Source organism: Dermacentor variabilis, chromosome 1, assembly GCF_050947875.1.
Source record: "Dermacentor variabilis isolate Ectoservices chromosome 1, ASM5094787v1, whole genome shotgun sequence".
Taxonomy (NCBI): domain Eukaryota; kingdom Metazoa; phylum Arthropoda; class Arachnida; order Ixodida; family Ixodidae; genus Dermacentor; species Dermacentor variabilis.
This window is the reverse complement of record NC_134568.1, coordinates 220,876,585-220,896,946: the sequence shown is the minus strand read 5'-3', so window position 1 is coordinate 220,896,946 and position 20,362 is coordinate 220,876,585. Positions and strand designations below refer to the sequence as shown.

The window sequence follows — 20,362 nt, the reverse complement described above, 5'->3', positions numbered from 1 at the left end:
TCCTTAGAACAATTTACATCCTTTGGGGCTTATCTTGTCCCACAACGATAATCGTCGTCTGTCTTGCCCGCGTTTCCTTTTTTTAACACGGCGAGCCCGGTACTTCCCAGTCGCGAACGGCATGCGCGTTATCAGTGTGACGCAGCATTCTCGACAGGAAAGTAGCGAGCGCCGAGTTTTCAAGAAAGGAAACGCAAGCAAGGCAAATGACGATTATCGTTGTGGGAAAAATATACACCCCAAGGTTGCAAATGCTTTAAGAGTGTAAGAAAAGTTTACACCCTTTGGAGTGTATATGTGCCACACAACCATAATCGTCATCTGTCTTGCCCGCTTTTCCTTTCTTGAAAACGCTGCACTCGTTACTTTCCTGTCGGAAATGCTATGTCATGCTGATAACGGACATGTCGTTCGTTACTGGAAAGTACCGGGTTCGCCGCGTTAAAGAAAGGAAATGCAGGCAAGACAGATGACGATTATCCTTCACTCTAAGAACAGTTTACAGTAACCCTTTGGCTTGCCCCTTCTGCCACACAAGAATAATCGTCATCTGCCTTGATGCGTTTCCTTTCTTTATCGCTGCAAGCCCGGAACTTTCCAGTGACGAACGGCACGCGCGTTATCAGAAGGGGCACTCCAAAGGGTGTAAACTGTTCTATGCTGATAACGCGCGTGCCATTCGTTACTGGAAAGTTCTGGGCTTGCAGCGATAAAGAAAGGAAACGCATCAAGGCAGATGACGATTATTTTTGTGTGGCAGAAGGGGCAAGCCAAAGGGTGTAAACTGTTCTTAGAGTGTTGTGTGGCAAATATACTCCCCAAAAGGGTGAACTGTTTTAGAGTTTGTTGTGACAAATGTACACCCCAAAGGGTGTAAACATTTTAGAGTGTGTATGTCATGCCGATAACGCGCATGCCGTTCGTTACTGCAGGAAGTACCGGGCTCGCAGCGTTAAAGAAAGGAAATGTGGACAAGACAGATGACGTTTATCGTTGTGTGGCAAGATACGACTCAAAGGGTGTAAACATTTCTTAGAGTGTATCTTGTGTTACAGGTAACACTATAGTATAATCGAAATTATGCGTTACATTTAAATATTAACAAGACTCGCGCCTGTTTCATATGCTGCGACTGGACCGAAAAACATCGGTGCAGTCGTATACATACGCGCCACATGATGATAGACAGCACAACATACAATACGGCCAAAATGAACAGTATTGATTGATTTATTTTGTTTACTAGAGAACAAAAAATAGCAGAAGTAACAGAAATAGATCTCGAAGCGCACGATTTTGTGGACTGCATGTATAGTCTATAGTGCGTGCGCCAAACAGAAGCCAAAAATATGTCTTGACCGCTATGTTTTGGACGCCGGTTTACTTTGGGTTTACTTTTTGTGATTAGCTAATTTTATGTCGGCAACACTGTCATCCATCGACCCATGGTTGCATGGTTGCTAAGGTTATGCTCACGCGCAACCAATGCTTCCTTTACTAGATGCCCGCCGCGTCTCTCGCTTTCGCATTGTAGTGGCGGTTCCATTAGTTCTGCATAAATTCCGTGAGGCGACGCTCGTTGCCTTTCAACTTCGCCTTCAACTTCCGGCAGCAGCGGTGGTGGAATGCTTCCGCCGGCACGTCGATAGCGCCGACATGCGAGGGCGTCTGCTAGCCAGCGTTCTCACCGGCCTCCGAGAGTGTGACAGATGCCATAGTGATCTCAGAGGCCGCAGCACGTGACCTAGGTTGCAGGCGTGCGCCATTAGCGGCGCTCGTTGCCTTTTCGTGGTTATTTCGCGAAGACGAGAAAGGGGAGAGGGCACGGAACCGGGTTCATCGGGGCACGCGGCAGGCAGCTATAGTAGAAGAGGCATTGGCACAACAAACATGCCCGTTGCCAAGCTGATTTGTTCTCCGAACTGTGCATAATACGTTGTAATTGCTTCCTGCTCCGTATATCCCGCTAGAATTCATATTGTTTAGGCTTTCAAAATGTTTAAAAACACTTTTCAGAGTGGGTTTTTATCAATACTCTACAGCATCGGAAGCAAACCACTTCAAATCTGGGATAAGAAGGTAAGACACGAGCCGGACGCGTTTATGAAAACTAATCTCGTCGTGGTTTTCGCAAAGTTTGTGTAGCTTTCAAAACCTTCACCATTTACAGGTTAGAAACGGACACATCAAGAGGATCACGGACAACGATATCCAGTCCTTCGTGCTCGAAATACTGGGCACAAACGTCAGGTGAGGCGTTAAATTTGGCTATCATCTGCTTTCTTCTTAAACTTTAGGATTAAAGTAAGAACTTTGTTGAATTATTTTTGTCAATTCTTTCCCTGTACTCTAGCACAACTTTCATTACGTGTCCCGCCGACCCTCGGAAAACGTTGGGCATTCGACTTCCTTTCCTCATCATGATCGTGAAAAATATGAAGAAGTATTTCACATTTGAAGTTCAGGTAAGCAGCTGAAATATATGCTCTTTCGCGCCGCCACTTCAGACCCTGCGCATTTAGCACAGGGCAAGCAATGAATTGGCGGACAGCCTATAACGCTTGCCTGCGCTGTGTTGTCCGGCCTCTCCGTTTCCAATGTTCCCGCGCTGTAGTAAATGATCATACCAGCAATTAATTGTTCATGCTCCGGCCCTAACGACAGGTATTCGTGTCATAATTTCTAGATGGATGATGCTACGCGCACTACGGAGTGCGCCCCTACCGGGATTAGCCATGTGCACGACACATGTGCCATCTAGGGAATGACAATTCCCGCGTTGATTAGACTTTTCTTTTTTATTTAGGTATTAATGTAATATGAAAATATTGGGTCTGGTTTCATCTGCCGAAGGAGGAGCGATTTTTTTCTTAGAAGGCGTAGGTGCCAGCTAGCGCTATCTATGGAACCACGGCGAAAGCACGTTGGACAGACTTTCTCGCGGATGCGGTGCTCGTGCTGAGTCAGTCATACCGGATTATACGTTTCTCGCGCCTTACGGCGCTCTACCCTCAAAATAACATCACATCACTGAGTAGTATGTGCCGTAGATACAGACTGGGCCTGCTCTCCTGGAGCAGTATCTTCGCTCTTGCCAGGCTTTTCGTATGCTGCTCACCGTGGCTTTTCAAAAGCATTTTCTAATGGTCCCCTTTGAGATAAACGACCTTCTGCAAAAACATGTGCAAAAATGGGTAGGTGGGAGCCGCGGAGCTAGCGAAACGGGAGCACAGCACGTACTTCCGACATACCTTTAGACACTTCGTTTCATCTAACCTAACCTTGCACCAATCTATATCTCCATGCTAATATGTGCTAAAAAATATTGCTGGCTCTCCCGTAATCGAGAGTAGATGTAAGCATGAAATGGCAACCGGCAAAGCAAATTAGTTGGAGATGATGCACAATCTTAAAACAGGTGTTGTGCATGTTCGCAACGGCACACCACACTGCACCGCGCCATGCTGTGCACTAGTCCATATGCATGCTGCCCAGCTAGAAGAAAACCGACTGAAGGCGGCATGACAGGCAGCGAAAGATGCTATGGAGACAGAGTGCACCGCCCAGCTAGAAGAAAAAAAGCGCCTGAAGGAGGTGCCACGCAGCATGGCGGCATCTCTCGAGGTGACGCAAAACCCATGCCGCAGAACTCGCGGACTGCTGGCATTCAAAAGAGCACAGGCAACCCTGTCTCATCAGCAAAAAATGACAATGAAGTGTGCGGTGCCCTGTATCTGTCTTTTGAACGTCGCTATTGGAAATGACAAAACTGCAGCATACTATAACTTGCAGCTTGAGTGATATTGTGAACAAACATTTGGAAGAACTCGGAAGCAATATATTTTGGAACTTGTTGGGGCAGTAACTAGCATCCTGTACAAAGCCAGAGACCACGCTTAAGTTTTGACTGGTTGCCTGGATGATCTCGTTTGGTTCTCGCAACTTGCCCGTATAACGGCTCTGGCTTTTAGCTCACCGACAATGGGAGCTAAACGCATTTCATGCTTAAAAAAATATTTTTGACCAATGTGAGAATTGCCATTCCTTAGATGGCACCTGTACGTCGTGCACATAGCCATTTCTAGCTGTGTGCTAGAATTGGAGTGAGTAAACTTTGCCCTTGATCAAAGGAAACTTTGCTAATGTTCGCAACAGCATTGGTCATTTGAAGTTTACCGTTGGTCATTTCAAGAATAACAAAGTAGTACAATATTATATAAATAGATCGAGTGCTTAAACGAGACATGGCATTTGGCATTGCTACAATCCAAGCCTTTCACCTTAGTGCTCCGATAACTACAGCACGTCAAATTAGTTCATTGAGAATTGCAACCAATATTTCAATCTATGCAGAGCACGAAACATTAAAATCAGTTTTAATGCAGCATTCATTTATACTATACCACACAATTTTTTTTAAAACAGTGCAGTGGATGTGAAGTTCTTTCTTTTTTTCCAAGTGAAATTATTCCATTGGGGCATCACAAAGTGTATTAATTGCTGATAAGTCAAATAAACAGTGGTGTGCGAATATATGAATTGAATCGTCATTTCTATTCAATTTGTAGTTGACTCGAGGATTCATTCTTCAAAATTGAATGTTTGCTTGTTTAAATATAAGGCATAACAACACTTATTGAAGTCTGGGGAGAAAGACTGATGCAAGTAAGTAGAAACTGTTTCAAATGATTTGGCTGCAGGAGAGCAATGGTTGTTGCACAGAGGCACCAGTTCCCGACAGTTTCTGCTCAATAACTTTCTGTGATTCAACAAGAATGCTGTGCTTTTAGGCACCATACAGATGTGTTAGCTCAATTTAAGCAAGGCAGTTTATAATTTGAGCAATCTCACCATGTTTGTATCTTATTAAAATATGGGGTACTGTAGTAAAAATTACATTTAACTTGTTTAAAAAACACAATGCTCCACGTGCATCTGGTGACATGCTTTTCCCTTGTTTTTTTTCATAGCGCACTAGATAACTAAAAGCAGCTGTTCTATCATTTGGAAGCTCCTCAGTTGACTGGATGTCCAGTTGTAAACGGCAATTTATGCATGTACAAAATAATGTAAATGAGCGTTTTTTTACCAAATGGGGAACATCGCACAAACTTTATTGCACTTTGTGTAAAATAAGAACTATATGCTATATGATTTGATTTACGAAGGTAGCTTTTCTCAGAATGTCTGATTAAGTTTGGCAATTTCTCTATTCAAGCACTCCTGTTAACAGTTGACGAACATTTTCAGTAATTATTTTAGAGAGCAGATTGCAACTACAGAATTGAAGCCAGTCAGTACTCAAGATGTGCCGACTTAGTAGGCTCCGTGACTAGCAGTAGTTTGAATATACCTGGGAAGGAAAACAGAAGTGCGAAAGAAACAAGGACGAGATGAGTACACAGGACCCGCGCTTTAGAAATACCTGTTCACATACTCTGAAATGTGTTGGCGTTCTTGTTTGTAATTTTCCCAGAGAATCTTCCTGACATACTGTGAGACAAATTTATGTGGAATACCAATATATTTCATGGCAGACAGACAAATTTCATGAAATTAGTGGTAGTCGTTTCCTACAAAGTGGACATAGCTGTTGCACTAATATTGCTTCAGCCCTGCTATTGCTGCATGTACCCTGATGTAACAAATTAGGAAATCAGTTGGCGGGATTTGGTTTGCCAATTAGCCAAATGATTCTCACGAGTTCTTACACTGGCAAGAAAAATGTGCGGCTGAAGAAATATGTTCTGTGTGTGTACTGCGCTGTATCTAATACGGAAGACCTTGCCGAGACACCAGGCTTATCTCCCCTGCGAAGAAAGCCTTCCTTTCTTTTTGTACTTAGTTAGGGCATGAGATCTTTGCTTATAGTTCTCTTCATCCAAAATTGTTTGTTGCACATAGTTTGTACCTAAATAAAGCCCAAGGTATGGTCTGAGCACACTTTTTGTGGGATACAAACACTTCACTTACGATGATTTATTGTTTAAAGTGCACAAGCAGCAGCAAACTTCAAACAGCAGAAAGCTATGTGCTGCCTGCTAACTGTAATCACTGTAGTAATATATCCATCTTGGTGCAGGAAAGGTTCCTGAAACTAGCTAGGTTGCACCTTTTGTTGCTTTAAGGAGTATTGACACAAAATTTCTGGCTAGCTAGGTTGCACCTTTTGTTGCTTTAAGGAGTATTGACACAAAATTTCTGGCTTTATTAAATAGCTACCACTTCGTTTATTGTGGTATGAGGCCTCAAAAAACGGATCACGAGAGAGCTCTTTTAAAAAAAGCAGAGAGGTTTGTTGACAAAAAAAAGCGTTCACCTACATGCTACTCAACCAGGGAGGGAGTGGGTAGAGAAAGGTTCTAGAAATACTAACATTGAAAATTTGTTGCACAGTTTTGGGTGTATTAAGCAGGACTCGACAAATCGCATTGTTCAGTCCGGTGCAGTAGTCGCAAGCCACACCATGATTGTGTCACCGAAAGCTGACAATGGGATAATAGGTGAGAGAATGTGGGATGCATAGAGTTTCCTACAATAATTACTAGAAAAAACTCTGGCACTGTTATCGTTCAGCCATCATGGGAATGATAGGTAGTACGTGCTTGTAGATAAGACGTTCTTACGGCTTTGTTTATTATGCATCATGTTTATTATTCCTTCATTGTCCTAAGTTTCAGAGCAATCTATACTTTCCTAAGTGCATAAGACTTGGCGACCATGCACAATCGCTACTAATTGCAGTGGTTCAGCCTGTCGAGGTGGCCAAATCAGAATGCGCCAAGTGTCTCAGCATGCTGGCTTGCCCGTGAGAAATTCGTAAGGTCATTCTATACCACTTGTCAGTGCGTGTCCGTGATGTAATGGTTTCAATATTGGACTTTTGTGCTAGAGGCCCTGTGTTCAAATCCTGTTATTGAAATTTTGGTAATGTTTATTTAATGATTTGTTAAACAGTACTTAGTTGAAAGTGACAAGCTTACAAAGTCTCAAAGCCATTTGAAGCCACAAGGACAAAGTTTAGGCAAATCCAGGTACTAGACATCATTCCCATGCTGGCTGAAACGCCTCACTTGCAGCTTCCGTAGACACTAGCGCCAGAGTTTCCGCAAATAATTATTGTATGAAACTCAATGGTGGGATGGGCTCTGTGCATTTTGAGAGAAGTGACAGTAGGGGATCAAAGTTATGCACCAGAGGAAGGCACGAGCAGCGTGAGGTTTGCCCAACTTTTGGAAACATGGTCGTTACGCGATGCTCACTGACTAATGCATCAGTGATTTGTGATACACGACCACCGGCCTTCATAATTCTGAGTTCTTGGACAAATTAATTTGTTTCTTCTTCTTTAGGTAGTGTGTTTGTGTAGTGAACAGGATGCACACGAGCGGACACACATTAGGAGCAAGGATGGTCTGTCCACTACGCTGTTGACTGTTATTCTGATCAACTTGCCATACTGTTTTCCTTACTGAAGTGTGTGCAAAAATAAGGTTCACATCATCTTCAAGGTCTGGTGCTGACCAAAATATACTCTGCACTCACAAATAACTGCTAAGCTTTTTTAGTGTACCAAGTGGCAATGTCAGTGAATTGACTAATTTTTGCAAAAGAGAATAAACATCTTTATTAAATAATTAGGTTTGTGGCTGTGACGTTGAAGTGAACCTCTGTGTTCTACCATACAGATCTTGGATGACAAGAATGTTCGTCGACGCTTCCGTGCAAGCAACTTCCAAAGCACAACTAGGGTAAAGCCCTTCATCTGTACTATGCCAATGCGTTTGGATGAAGGCTGGAATCAAATTCAATTCAACTTGGCAGACTTCACTCGCCGTGCCTATGGGACAAGTTATGTAGAAACATTGCGAGTGCAGGTAAGCACTCTTTTCTTACAACAGAATTCATGTATGGGTGAGTTGTTGATTGCACATAGTATAAAGGCTGTATTGCTAGAATGCTTATTGACCTTTTTTCATTTAGAAGAATAAAGGTAAGTGCATAAGCCAACCCTTCAGTGAATATCAATGGAAAAGAGATGGAAGTTAGAAATGCCAACTACTGCAGCATGCCACCATTACGCAAAGGTCTCGCATCTGCAGTTAAAGAACGTCAGCGTGAGGTGTTCTCAACAATCTAAACAAAGCATTGACAAACCGTGACTTCCGAATAATGTAGTGGTAACCATCGGAGCTTTGTACCGTAATGCCTCTGGAGACTTACCTGGAAAGCAAACGACGTTCCAAAATCCAGTTGTGGCACGCACGCACAGTTTGGTCACACTTCCGGAACTTTGCATATGCCTTCTTCACCGTGACAAGGTTCCATGTGTAAATCATTAATGTGTGGAAATTTGGTAAGGATAACGGGGATCACAAGTGGGTTTGACTATATGCCATTAAAGTTGCATAAATTTAAATAGTGTGCTGGAGTGTGGAGGCACATGCAGCTGCCCCGTTTCTAAGGGGAATTAATTCATAATTATGAACTACATGGTAACTGTGTGCTTGTTCAGATTGCGGGGGAGCCTCTTAGCAATGTCTAGGAGTTTGCAGAAGCTCCTGAGATGGTACTGGCATTTACCAGGAGTACTGTGGTGCTGCAAAGATCACGAGGTGCTCTACTGATGTAGTACTTAGGGGTTGGGGGTTCATAATTGCTGTTCACACTAATTGAGTTATGCAAATAGTCACTGGTCTAGTTCGAACTGCACTGTTCATTAACTGGAAAGCACTGTTTGATGTCTTCCTCACTGGTGAAATGCCAAAGACCAGAAAATTTTTTCATATGCATACTGCGAAATAAATAGGAAACGCCACAGAAAGTTAACAAATTTCTGATGGTTGTTGAAAAGTTCTTGTTACCGAGTCATCATTGAACAATCACTGCTTTATTTCCTTGAAGTTATCAATACATCTGCTTACCATACCCTGACTTAAGCCACATTTCCAGCATGCTACGCACTTACTCCAACACCAACACACTTACTCCAAGAAAACTGCGTCTTGGCCTAGTTGAAAGCTGCTTCATTTGCTACTTCATACTGGCTTCTGATTTGCAACACATTCAGCTAAGTAACTTCATAGCTTAGAACTTTTAACATATGGAGATGATGTTAAATAAACTCACATTTTGTTTATATAAGTTTTGCTTCCAGCATGCTTTAGTCATAAATGCAGGCAGTGCACTTTGAAGGTGCACAAAGAGCATGATTGTTCAACCACATCACTCTGCTCATTTTGGTGAATAGGTTCAAATATGTGAGGTATATTCTGTGTAATTATTTCTTCATATGTTGCACCTGTAACTTACGAAGTTAGCGTTATATATTTCATATTTTTTGGTCACAAATGCAGGAAGTGCAAAAGGTTGCTCTCATTCACAACCAATAATGCATAACAGGCAAAATAAACATAGAGCTATTCACTGTGTAATTTGACATAACATTAACTCTTACTTTTACATACCTGTAAACATTAAAATTCATAAAATCCCTGGAACGACATCGAGGTCGGAGAGTGGGTAGATTAGGGTTTGTACTGAACATTTGAGTCAAAATTTAAGGAGGTAGAAATAAACATCTTTAAATTTCCTTGGCTGCAATTTCTTGCAGCTAAGCAGCTGCTGAGTTGGCCACACACTTCAATCTCTTCAGGTTGACTTTCTCATTGTAATGACGTTAGTTGCCTTCTGACATGATGTGGTTAGTATAGTGTGTGGCTTCAGCCAAGGATACTGGTCCAGTTAAGGTCAAGTAGCTGAAACTTACCTTCCGCCAGGCATTTCTAAAGGCTAGAAAATTGAGCCATGATTGTTGCGGTGTTAACTAGCAAAGCAACAAGATAGTGACATGGCCTATTTGCTCCATCAGACAATGCCAATTTAAACAGGCCTGTCATTGGTGGCTAGGGACACGGCACATTGCAATCATTTGGCGACATCACAAGAAAGTATCTAGGATCTTTTGCCAATAGAGTGTCCATGGCATAGCCCCTATGCAGATTTTATTGCTTTGAATGTTCAAAAGTTGCCCCTAACCTATTTTCACAAGAAGTTAAAGGTCCTTGAATTTTTTTCCCTCAAATTCAAGGGTTTTCAAGGAGGTGTACGAACTGTGGGGTAGATGCACAGCCTTTGAAGCACATGCCTTTGGAGGGATACATACACTGTTCATTAACAATTTACCTTTATGCACAGCAGACTAACAAGTAACACTGTTATTATATTACAATGACTTTACCAGCAAATTTGCTGCTCTCGATATTGCACGATTCAGAAACTTGCTCAAAGCAAGTACCCTTCTGGCATCCTTTCCCTGTTAAAAACTTCCAATGGAAAGTTCGAACACCAACGAGGGAATCTTTCTTTCGTACGCTTTACAAATAATTTGCGAAAATTGACAGGTATGCAATTACTACATGGACCTATTTACCACCAAATGAAAGTGCATGATTTGATTTAACCTTACATCCACAAGCTGTAGTTAAAATTTCATCATCATCATCAGCCTGGTTACGCCCACTGCAAGGCAAAGGCCTCTCCCATACTTCAACTACCCCGGTCATGTACTAATTGTGGCCATGTTGTCCCTGCAAACTTCTTAATCTCATCCGCCTGCCTAACTTTCTGCCGCCCCCTGCTACGCTTCCCTTCTCTTGGAATCCAGTCCGTAACCCTTAATGATCATCGGACTTAATCCAAATTTAGGAAGTAGCTATTCCGTAGAAAGCATCACAGATCAAAAACTGCACTGCAAAATGCGCTAAGTGAAACTTTCTGACCGTGCTACTATGGTAGCTTCTGCAGTGCTGCCTGGAATGTATGGAACAGAGTATAATACCAATTGAAAGGTCATGCATAGGCTGCAGAGCTACCTTTAGCGCAATTCATGTAAAGGACGCTTGCCACTCGGATTGCTCTAAAAATTGTTTACGACTCTCCAATCTACTGTCAAATTGCACAGAATTCCAAAATTCATCCTACCAGTGCCACCATAATATTTTTAAATAGAACATATTTTCTGAATGCTTCCTATTTAACATGCAGCCTTTCTATTGTAAAGAGTTGTGTTCAATGGGCATACCATATAATACTGAGCAAGCCCCCCCCCCCCCCCTTCATGGTGAAAAAAGGAAAGGGGGCAGGCTTGCTCGGTCGCAGACCGAAATTCAGGGGCTGTCTGCCCCGGATATGGCGGCCAGCAAGCTAGGCCTGTACTGTGACCCAGTGATCGCAAACTCGCCTGGCTTGCTCGTTCGCTTCCGTCAGCGTTGATAAAATTAAATGTATTGCAATTTAAGACATAATTGTGTACATGTTATGCTGACCAACACAAGCACATAATTATATAATAGAGCTGCATGCGGTCATATCGCAAGCGCCACCGGTCTGATTCAACGGCCCAACGAGCTAAGCGTGCCAGCTCCTAGCCACCGGCGGCTGTCAACGGAGCCAACACTACGGACGTGGCCTTGCGGAAACACGTCTGAGCTGCTCACATAGTCTTGTTTCATTTGCATCGTTTGTTCAAAAACAAGAGAGCTGTGTAAACTTGTTTGCTTTCACTTTCTTTTTGGAAGTTATGCAGTTTTACTAGAGTCCATGCGGGGCTCCGGTTCTGGTCGGAGCTCCGCTCCGCTCGCTCATTCGTGCCATGTGTCCCGAATCATCGTGTGCGGCAAGTCACACTGACACGTACGACAGATCGCAAGCAAAATCGCACTATGTGTCTCACCATTGGTCTCGCATGTGACTTTGGAGGAAGGAAAAAACTGAGGAGAGGCCCCTCACTACCCCTTCCGCGCACTAGGAGAGAAGTGTGGGGAAAGTCACGTGGCACTTTCTCTGGGTTTTTTTTTTTTTTTTTAGCAGCCATGTTATCAGGCTACAATGGCGGCTTTGTTATGGTTGGTTGCACGCACATGTGTTGCTCCGTGGCAAAGGGGCGGTGTGTGAAGGATTGCGTTAGTCACCGTGTTTTGTCCCGCTTTGTTATCTAGACCGTGCTCTCGCAGCTGTTGTTGTGGCCAGGTGGGACTGGAAGTGCATGCGCGCATGCAACGCCGTACACCATGTACCACACCATGGGCGAAGGACGTAGGGATATATTTCCAGTCTGGTGGATTCATGCTAATGTGGCATCACAGAATGAAACCGCTGCGCTTCAGATTATGTACGATAAACACCTTGCATGTCAGTGACAGCTGTGCAGTGTTCCTGCTTTTGACAGCAAGCGATGCATTTGTGGCACATATAACAAGATAGGAAAGAAGCAGCTGCTATGAGTAATAAAGGGATGAACCCCCTTAACTGCAGTAATCTTATCTGTGCGCTCGAGGGGCGCAGGGAAGTCAAGGTTGGCGGACGCGGTGCAAGAGTGACCAAGGCCTATAGTGTGACATTTTAACGCGATAGCGTTAAGGAGCCCGTGTCGCAGAAATTTTGGTGTCGGATGTTGTCCAATCAATCAATCAGTCAATTTTATTTACCAGAAACAAAAGGAACTGGAGGGACACCTGGGCAAAAAGGTGTCGCAGCAGCTTGACGGAGGCCCAGGGTCCGTTACATGGCAGTAGCACTCACATAATATGTACACAGAAGGCTTTATACACAACAAACGTTACACATTGCATGTATGCATAAAAATGGCATTTTACACTTGAATGCAATATGCTAAAGTGTCACTATAAAGAAAGAAAGTAGTCATGCAAACCATTTTTATTTAGCGTAGCTGTGTGCTTATATTTGTTTAGTACAGTCGATATATTATGTGTTAAGGAGTGTAGGCTGTAATTGTTTCGAAACCACGGTACCTTCAAAACCTCGGGGTTTCGTGTAGTGTGTTTCGAGTGTGTGTGTGTTTCGGCAAAAAAGTCTTTCGAACCACCCATACCCAGGTCTTCCATGTGACGCAAGTAATTTACTGAACTAATTGAATTTCTCAAGCTAAAATACATGGAAAAATCGTACACTACGACTTGCACACAACCTACAGACATGATAGCTCTTGGATTGTAATTTGACTATACGCGAAAACTCAAAGAAACCCCTTCACAGACACACACATACGCGTCCGCCATTTGCGCCCGCTCAGTTCCTTGCAATATCTCCAGCTGATGTGTGCCTCCGTCGCATCGTGTCCCACGCAAGGGGCCGCGTTTCTACCACAAAGCCCGCCTTCATGCATAGCATTCGCAGCCAAGTGTTTCCTGGCAAACATTACGGTTACATGCGCTCCAGTTGCCAGGAAGCGCAAGAAGCAGTCGGGGATCTTTGAATGCTATTGCATTCCACTCTTAAAGGTGAAGCTTAAGCGTCCTCCAAATTTTTTGCTTCTGCTCTGGTTCTTACATTTGAAAGAGAGAAAATAAAAATAAAAGAGAACAGAAGCTAAAGTATTGCAGTATACAGTAAGTATTGCTGCACAGTTCGCTGAAAACATAAGTGCTATCGGCGCGAACAGCGATACACTTGGTGCAGTTTGCACAGTTACCATTAGATTCGCTCATGTGGTTCGCTGCTTGGGCGCCACATTCATTCTTTCACTCGGCAAACTGGCGCAGCGCGGTATCGCTGGCAGCCGCGACGGTGACTGGCGTGGACGTGCCGAGCGCGTTGGATAGGTTTGACTCCCAAACGAGCGCAGTGCAGCCAAATTGGATGTGCGCGCCTGTCAGTGGCGATGGACGGCGTGCACTACACCTTCAGTTATGCTTGGGTTACGCGTTCCACTGTTGGTTTCATTTCACGCCGATACATTCTTGTACACCCTTTGGGTCGTATCTTGCTACACAACGATAATTGCCATCTGTCTTGCTTGCGTTTCCTTTCCTGAAAATGCTGCGCTCGCCACTTTCCTGTAGAGAATGCTCTGCTGTGCTGATAACGTGCATGCCGTGACTTGGAAGTACCGGGCTCGCAGCTTTAAAGAAAGGAAACCGGACAAGACAGATGACGATTATTGCTGTGTGGCAACATACGACCCAAAGGGTGCAATTTTGCTTAAGAGTGTAGTACGCCTGTGTGCACGTCAAATGGCTGATGACACGTAGTATATATGTGGGCCGCACGCATATGTGCTTACTGTTCAGTACCGCAGGACTTTGTTTCCATAAAGCTTCACTTACCACGATAACAATAGAGCTCAGGCCGAAGTCAGTGTATTTAAAACTCGTAACGACGTTCTCCACTGCCAGACTTTGTTGGCGCGCTGTGGCTCGTCACACCTCCACTGTGAGTGGCTGCCCGAAACGTGTTCAACAAAGCAACACGGTTCATGCAAAGGCAAGACTAGCATACGTGGTTGTTCTCGAACTGAAGATGCGCTTGCCATGTGTTGTATTGCAATGGAATACACCGCGATTGGACTGTTGGCCAGATCGCTACGGCGCGCAACTATGCCGGGCTGCGCGTTTGCAACCGCACCAACTTAATCGCAGCCTGGCGTGTTTGCATGCCGATAGCGAGAAATGTAAACAAAAGAGAATCTGGCCTGACACGTTGGCGGAGTAACGCTGACTTCCGATGCCACTTAAAGCTTCACAAAGAGTGGCGTCAAAGCCCCTCCTTATGGTGAATTCGGCAGATTGCACCGAGGCACACCAGTGCGATTTGCCAAATTCACCATTAGATTTTCCTTCCTTCATGCATGTAACACTTTGAAACTGCTGAAACCGGAGACTGACGGAAAGCGATGGCTAGGCAGATACCTGGCCCCGGCAAAAGTGCAGCTTAACAATAAATTTAGTTCTCACTAAATTGCATCATTTTATCTAATATGCAATTTCATAAAAAGTTGAGAATAACAAACTGTAGCCAAGCAGTCCGGTGAAAATGCATGAAGGAAGGAGGAAGGGTGCCAATTTCAAATCGCTCGAAAGTGGAGGAGGCGGCGCTTGCTCGAGATTTTACGGTACTGCTAACTGTGGCTGCTTGCCTCTGAGTGAACCTTACGCTTGCTCGAGATATTACGGTACTGCTAACTGTGGCTGCTTGCCTCTGAGTGAACAACTAGCCATGCACAGTAAAGGGAAGTCTTGTAACACAGTGTGGAATTTTCATTTGGAACTTTTCAGATCCATGCAAACTGCCGCATCCGGCGGGTGTACTTTGCAGACCGCCTCTATTCTGAAGATGAGCTGCCTGCAGAGTTCAAGCTGTACCTGCCAGTCCAAGCTAGAGCTAAAGTTTGAATTTCTTTGCAGTGACGAACAGTCATATCCTCATGTACAGCTCTCATATTCTTTTTTTTCCTCACACATGCACTTTGTACAGCTGCTACTGTGTAAATTACTAGCTTGTAATCAAGAGAAAGGAACTGAGGGGCTCCATTTTGTTAATTATGACCATACAATAAAGCCAATAATGAAGCCAAGGAAAGCATCGGTGAAATTAGCTGTGGTTGAAACTGAAATGTGGAAAATGGAAATGGGGAAAGTGGAGGAAAAGATAACTTGTCGCCAGTGCAGACTGAACCCACAACCTCCGCATTACACGTGCATTGCACTTCTAGTTGTGCCATGGTACAGTGTACTAGTAGGGGGCAGCGGGCTTACCTGATCCTCTGACCCAGTTAGCGTCGCATCCAAGAGGTAATGCCACAGGTCACACGTTGACGACACCAGAAAAAGCAGCGACGAAACAGTGCGAGAGTGCGTAAAGGAGGCGGAAACTTCCCAGTGGAGAACTAACATGCAGGCAACAACAACACTTACACTTTACCGAGCCTCGCCAGGGAGAAATTGCCATGGAACCCCTGTATGACAACGGTGACGGCAGTGCTCTGCTCTTTTGGCCCGTGCGGGAGTGCTGCGCACACTTGTATACCGCCAGCGTTTCGACCCCACCCCAAACGTCCAGGTGGCAGTATGTAGGGCGTGTGGGTGACATGTTGAAACAATCGAACATCTCGTCCTTCACTGCATGCAGCTCTCACTATCCCCAGTAGGGGACACCAGCACACAGCAGGCACTTGGATTCGTGACAGACAGTGGACGCTTGCACAACCGCTACGTGCATCACAAAGCACAGACTACAGCAATGGTGGAAAGCAAACTAGTGAAGTGCTGCATCAGTGTGTGTGTGTGTTTATTTTCCTTCCTCCCCCCCCCCCCTCCGGCTAGGATGCAAACGTTGAGTCTGCCCGATAAAAAGGGTGCAGCCACAGATCATCATCATGGAAGCTTTGCTTGCAGGAGTGACCCTAGCAGAAGCTTTCATTTTAATGCAAAAGCGTTGAGGGTCCAATTTCGCAAATATCTGATGTCAGCATTGTACGCCGCTTGGCTAAAAATCATTTCGAACCACAACCACGCAGGCCCTCCACATGGTGCAGAGGCATTACTGAACTAATTTTTCAAAGTACGTCAGAAAAATCTTAAAATACGTCGTATACACATTCTACAGACATGACAGCAATGGAGTTTTGTTTGAATATACCAGAAAACATAATTTTGTTATGCGGAAACTCAAACACAAACTCCTTTTCCGAGCGGCGCGGTCCGCTCGGTTCCTTGCAAACACCACCATCGCGCTCGCCTCCGTGCTCTCAAGAAAGCTGCGGTTGCAGGGAAGCATGACAAGGGATCTTTGAAATCTGTCGCGTTCCATTCTTAAAGGTAGAGCTTAAGCATCCCCCAAATTTTCCTTGTGCTGCTGTTTTCAGTTTGAATCAGTACACTCGTTTTTAATTTTGGCACACTACAGATTCTTTCCATATCTTTGGCAAGCACTATGTTTAGGTCACACGATATTTGCTGGAATATAGTACCTTGTGGAAAAGGACTATGCGAATTTTTCGGCGATTTGCTGCCTAACTGCTAGACATTTTATGCAAATAAGTTTTTGCTGACGGATATTGCTTATGCAGAAGGGGCCTTAAAATTTTCTGAATTATCGGGCATTCATAAAAAAATTCATTCGAAAAACAGTCTTGTTGAATTAGAGAATCGGTCACCAAGTATACAGCTTCATGCCATGTTGACCTAACCTGAAATGATTTTGTGTCAAGATTATGTCTCGTAGTCCACCAGTGAATTGGTCAGAAAACTGCTCTCATACTTCCTAGCCGATCTAAAATAAATGTAGGTACTCTAGCCAGGTTTGTGCCTCTGCTCAGCCAAAATAAAATTGTATGGTTTAAATATTTCCTTCTTTCAATTAGGTTGCTTCACATGTGACAGCAGCCTTCTGCATTTATTATTAACCATAATTATGCAGTTACACTTTCGTTATGTTGATGTACAGCAACCTAAGGGTAAACAAAATGATAACAGTGCTGTTACTGACACGAAGCTTTTATTTCCAACAGCTGAAGTACAACATCCATCTATTGACTGATTCATGCACTTCACCTCATGTGCAACGGCTCAACTTCAGCTGCTTGGCCCTCTGCCAAACACTTTTCTGCATTGTCACCGTCAAGTCCTTTCACATAAAGATCTGTGACAACGTAAAAACTAATTATTCTAGCTGCGAGAGTAGGAACATGTGTATTGCAACCAATTTTTGGGGGAATCTGCTCTTAACTGCCAGCTTATCCATAATGCTTTTAGAGTGCAGCTCACTCTGACAGGAGCATTCCGTGAAGAGATCCGCAAGCTTTTCACGAAGCCGTACAACTGACTGGAGGGATAAAGGAGGCCTCTTTGGTCACAGTAGTTCAGCCGGGCAAGTTGAAGAAAACTTTTGCCTGGAGGAGTCATAGTGAGCAGCTTGATGTATTTCTTGGCATTTTGTATTGGCACTGAAAACACACTTCCACACAACAAAGCCTGCAATGTGGTAAGTAAGCCTCGAGTCCCTTCTGGCCACGTGCTGGCTGTGGTCGTTTGAAACCTGCAGGCCCATGCCATCCTGGTGTACTATGTTTTGTGTGGCCTCTGTGGCTCTCTTGCCTAGTTTCATCCTTCAGGACGCCAAACAAAAACAACTTCGGCCCATCCTTTACGTAAACGTAGCCTGTCTGGCATAAGTGCGCAACAGTGGCTTTGTGGATGTCGTGGCATGGCTCAGTCACTGCAAAGCATACTCGTCTCTTGAATACTGTGGGTGACAGAAATGCTGCAAAGAAAAAAATTTATGCAAGAACTCCTCTGGTAGTTGTCCAAGTATGCGTAGCATTGTGCCACTTGCTCATCTCCATGCAGCCCCCAGTGTCATTATCAATGTTATGGAACTTGATCCGACCACTATAAACCCTTATCAACCCTCATCGGTTGTTCATGTTCAATAGCAAACATGATAAGGCAGGTTCAATTAAGATTGAGTTCATTGCAGCACTTGAACCCTTGACCTTCAGTGGGAGGCGAACCCACGACCTTCGTGTTAAGGAGAATTAGGGTTAATTTAGCAAAGCTGTTGCAAAACCACCACTACATTTATTGAGGGGGTATGCGATGCTTTATTGGTAGTTTGGATGCTTGCTTTGTTCTTTATTGAAACGTATGCTGCTCCATGTGTTGTGTGGGCGATTTCAATGAATGTATGCACTGTTCGCTTCACTTGGCCGAGTGCTTGTAGCCTCTGCCTTACGTGGGTTTGCGCCATTCATTGTCTAACGTAACATAATGCTTACACATTTAAAAGCCATGCAACAACGTCCGCAGAAAATCAATGCAGCTCGGAAACTTGGGCTAATATGCCCGGGCTATTGGAGAAGCACATATTGTCGACGTTCGTAGAGCCGCCACACCGCATAGCCTCCGCCGGCAAGTAAGCCCACTGCCCCTTCTAGTACACTGTAGCCACAGCAACGGCTATCGATCTGTCCACTAACTTGGGACGAAAAGATAACTTGTTGCCGGTGGGGACCAAACGCACAATCTCCGTTTATTAGCCACATGCCTGCTCTCCTAAGTTCACATGCTACATGATGCCATCGGGCAGAAAAGGATGTTCCACACCCGCCCACCATGGCTCCAAGTGGCACTGGCTCATACTCTCAGGGCTAGATATAGCAGACATAAATACCCAAGTTAGTGGGAGGACTGATAGCTGTTGGCGTAACACAATTGGTAGTGCAACGCACGCGTAATGCGGAGGTTGTGGGTTCAGTCCCCACCGGTGTCAAGTTATCTTTCTGTCCACTTTCATTTCCATTTTCTATGCTCTCCTTGGTTTCATTATATAGCTTGTGATCAGTAATTCACAGCACCAGATCCATTTATTGGTCAGCAGGAAAGCTGCAGTGGTATTAATACTTGGTTGTGTTGCTGAAACTATCTTTCAAAAGCCTTTTAAGGGTGCAATTCACCACATTATTTCAAGCCAGAAAAGGAGCAGGACTTTTCAAAAGACTGAATAAACATTGTAAAATGGTTTCATTTTATGTGTATGCTCAATGCAAATACTTCCAACTGTAGGCCTATGATTGAAAATACAAAATGGAGCTTTGCATGCTTCAAGTTACCAGCAATGTGCATTTTTTCTGCGATTCTGCATACTACTGCCGATTGCAGTGCCCATTCTCAATAAACATGGAGGCCCCATGATAAATGGTGTAACCTAGTAAAGACAAACTGTGACAAATTTTCACTTTAGCTGAACGTAGGGCTGTGCGAATATTCAGATACAAATTAAATGTCACCCTATTCGAATCTAACAGTTGCTATTCTTAAATACGAATCGTTTTAGAATAGTTCTCATTCAATATAGTACAACTCGCATAACGATACTGGTTTTAACAATGTGCAGCTGATGTACAGTCAATTTTTTTTTGTTTTCTATGGTAAAATAAACTGCTTACTACAACAGTCCCATGCCGTGTTATCTATTATAGCAATTAAATATGGCTACTAGGTGTGTGGAAGAAAGAAAGCAAAAACCTTGAAAAAAGAAAAAAAAAGGTGACCTGCTTTGCCATACATGCCTTTTTGCCACGCTTTGTGCAACCACAAGGGCATTTATTGCACCTTCCATACACCATTGTGGGCTAGCCGAATTACAAACGATGGAACATGCTGATGAGTGCTGACGAATTGAGGAAGTCCAACTTGCCACAACAAGATATCAAGCAAACATGTTCACCCTTTGCCAGACACTAATGGCTAATCTTTCATGTGCACAATCGTGTTCGTCCGTCCTGGTTCCTCACTCCGAAGCCTTTCGTGAGACTGTCCCGTTAAGCCTACGAACGAGCATGCGACAGGTCCATGGGTGCAGCCGACCCCAAGTCCCCCCCCAAAAAAGGACGCTTGCTCCCTTTTCGCCTGAATATTCATGCTGTCCGATGGTGCTAGCTTTGAAACACCAGTGGCATCTCCTGTACCACTGCACAACTACAGACTACTAGTGTGGCACTTGCAACATGAGGAAAACAACATGAGGGGGCACGAGAGTTCAGCATCCCCACAGCCTTTGTCGC

The 20,362-nt window shown here is 44.1% G+C and overlaps 1 protein-coding gene across 1 annotated transcript; it reads left to right on the top strand.

The window, feature by feature from the left end:
- Positions 1-1,822: 1,822 nt before the first annotated feature.
- Bug22 (cilia- and flagella-associated protein 20) lies at positions 1,823-19,753 on the top strand. The gene is made up of 5 exons (XM_075669527.1): positions 1,823-2,079; positions 2,171-2,250; positions 2,354-2,465; positions 7,689-7,877; positions 15,075-19,753. Exons 1-5 carry the CDS (start codon positions 1,996-1,998, stop codon positions 15,189-15,191), a joined length of 582 nt encoding a protein of 193 aa, XP_075525642.1. The 5' UTR covers positions 1,823-1,995; the 3' UTR covers positions 15,192-19,753.
- The last annotated feature ends 609 nt before the right edge of the window (positions 19,754-20,362 follow it).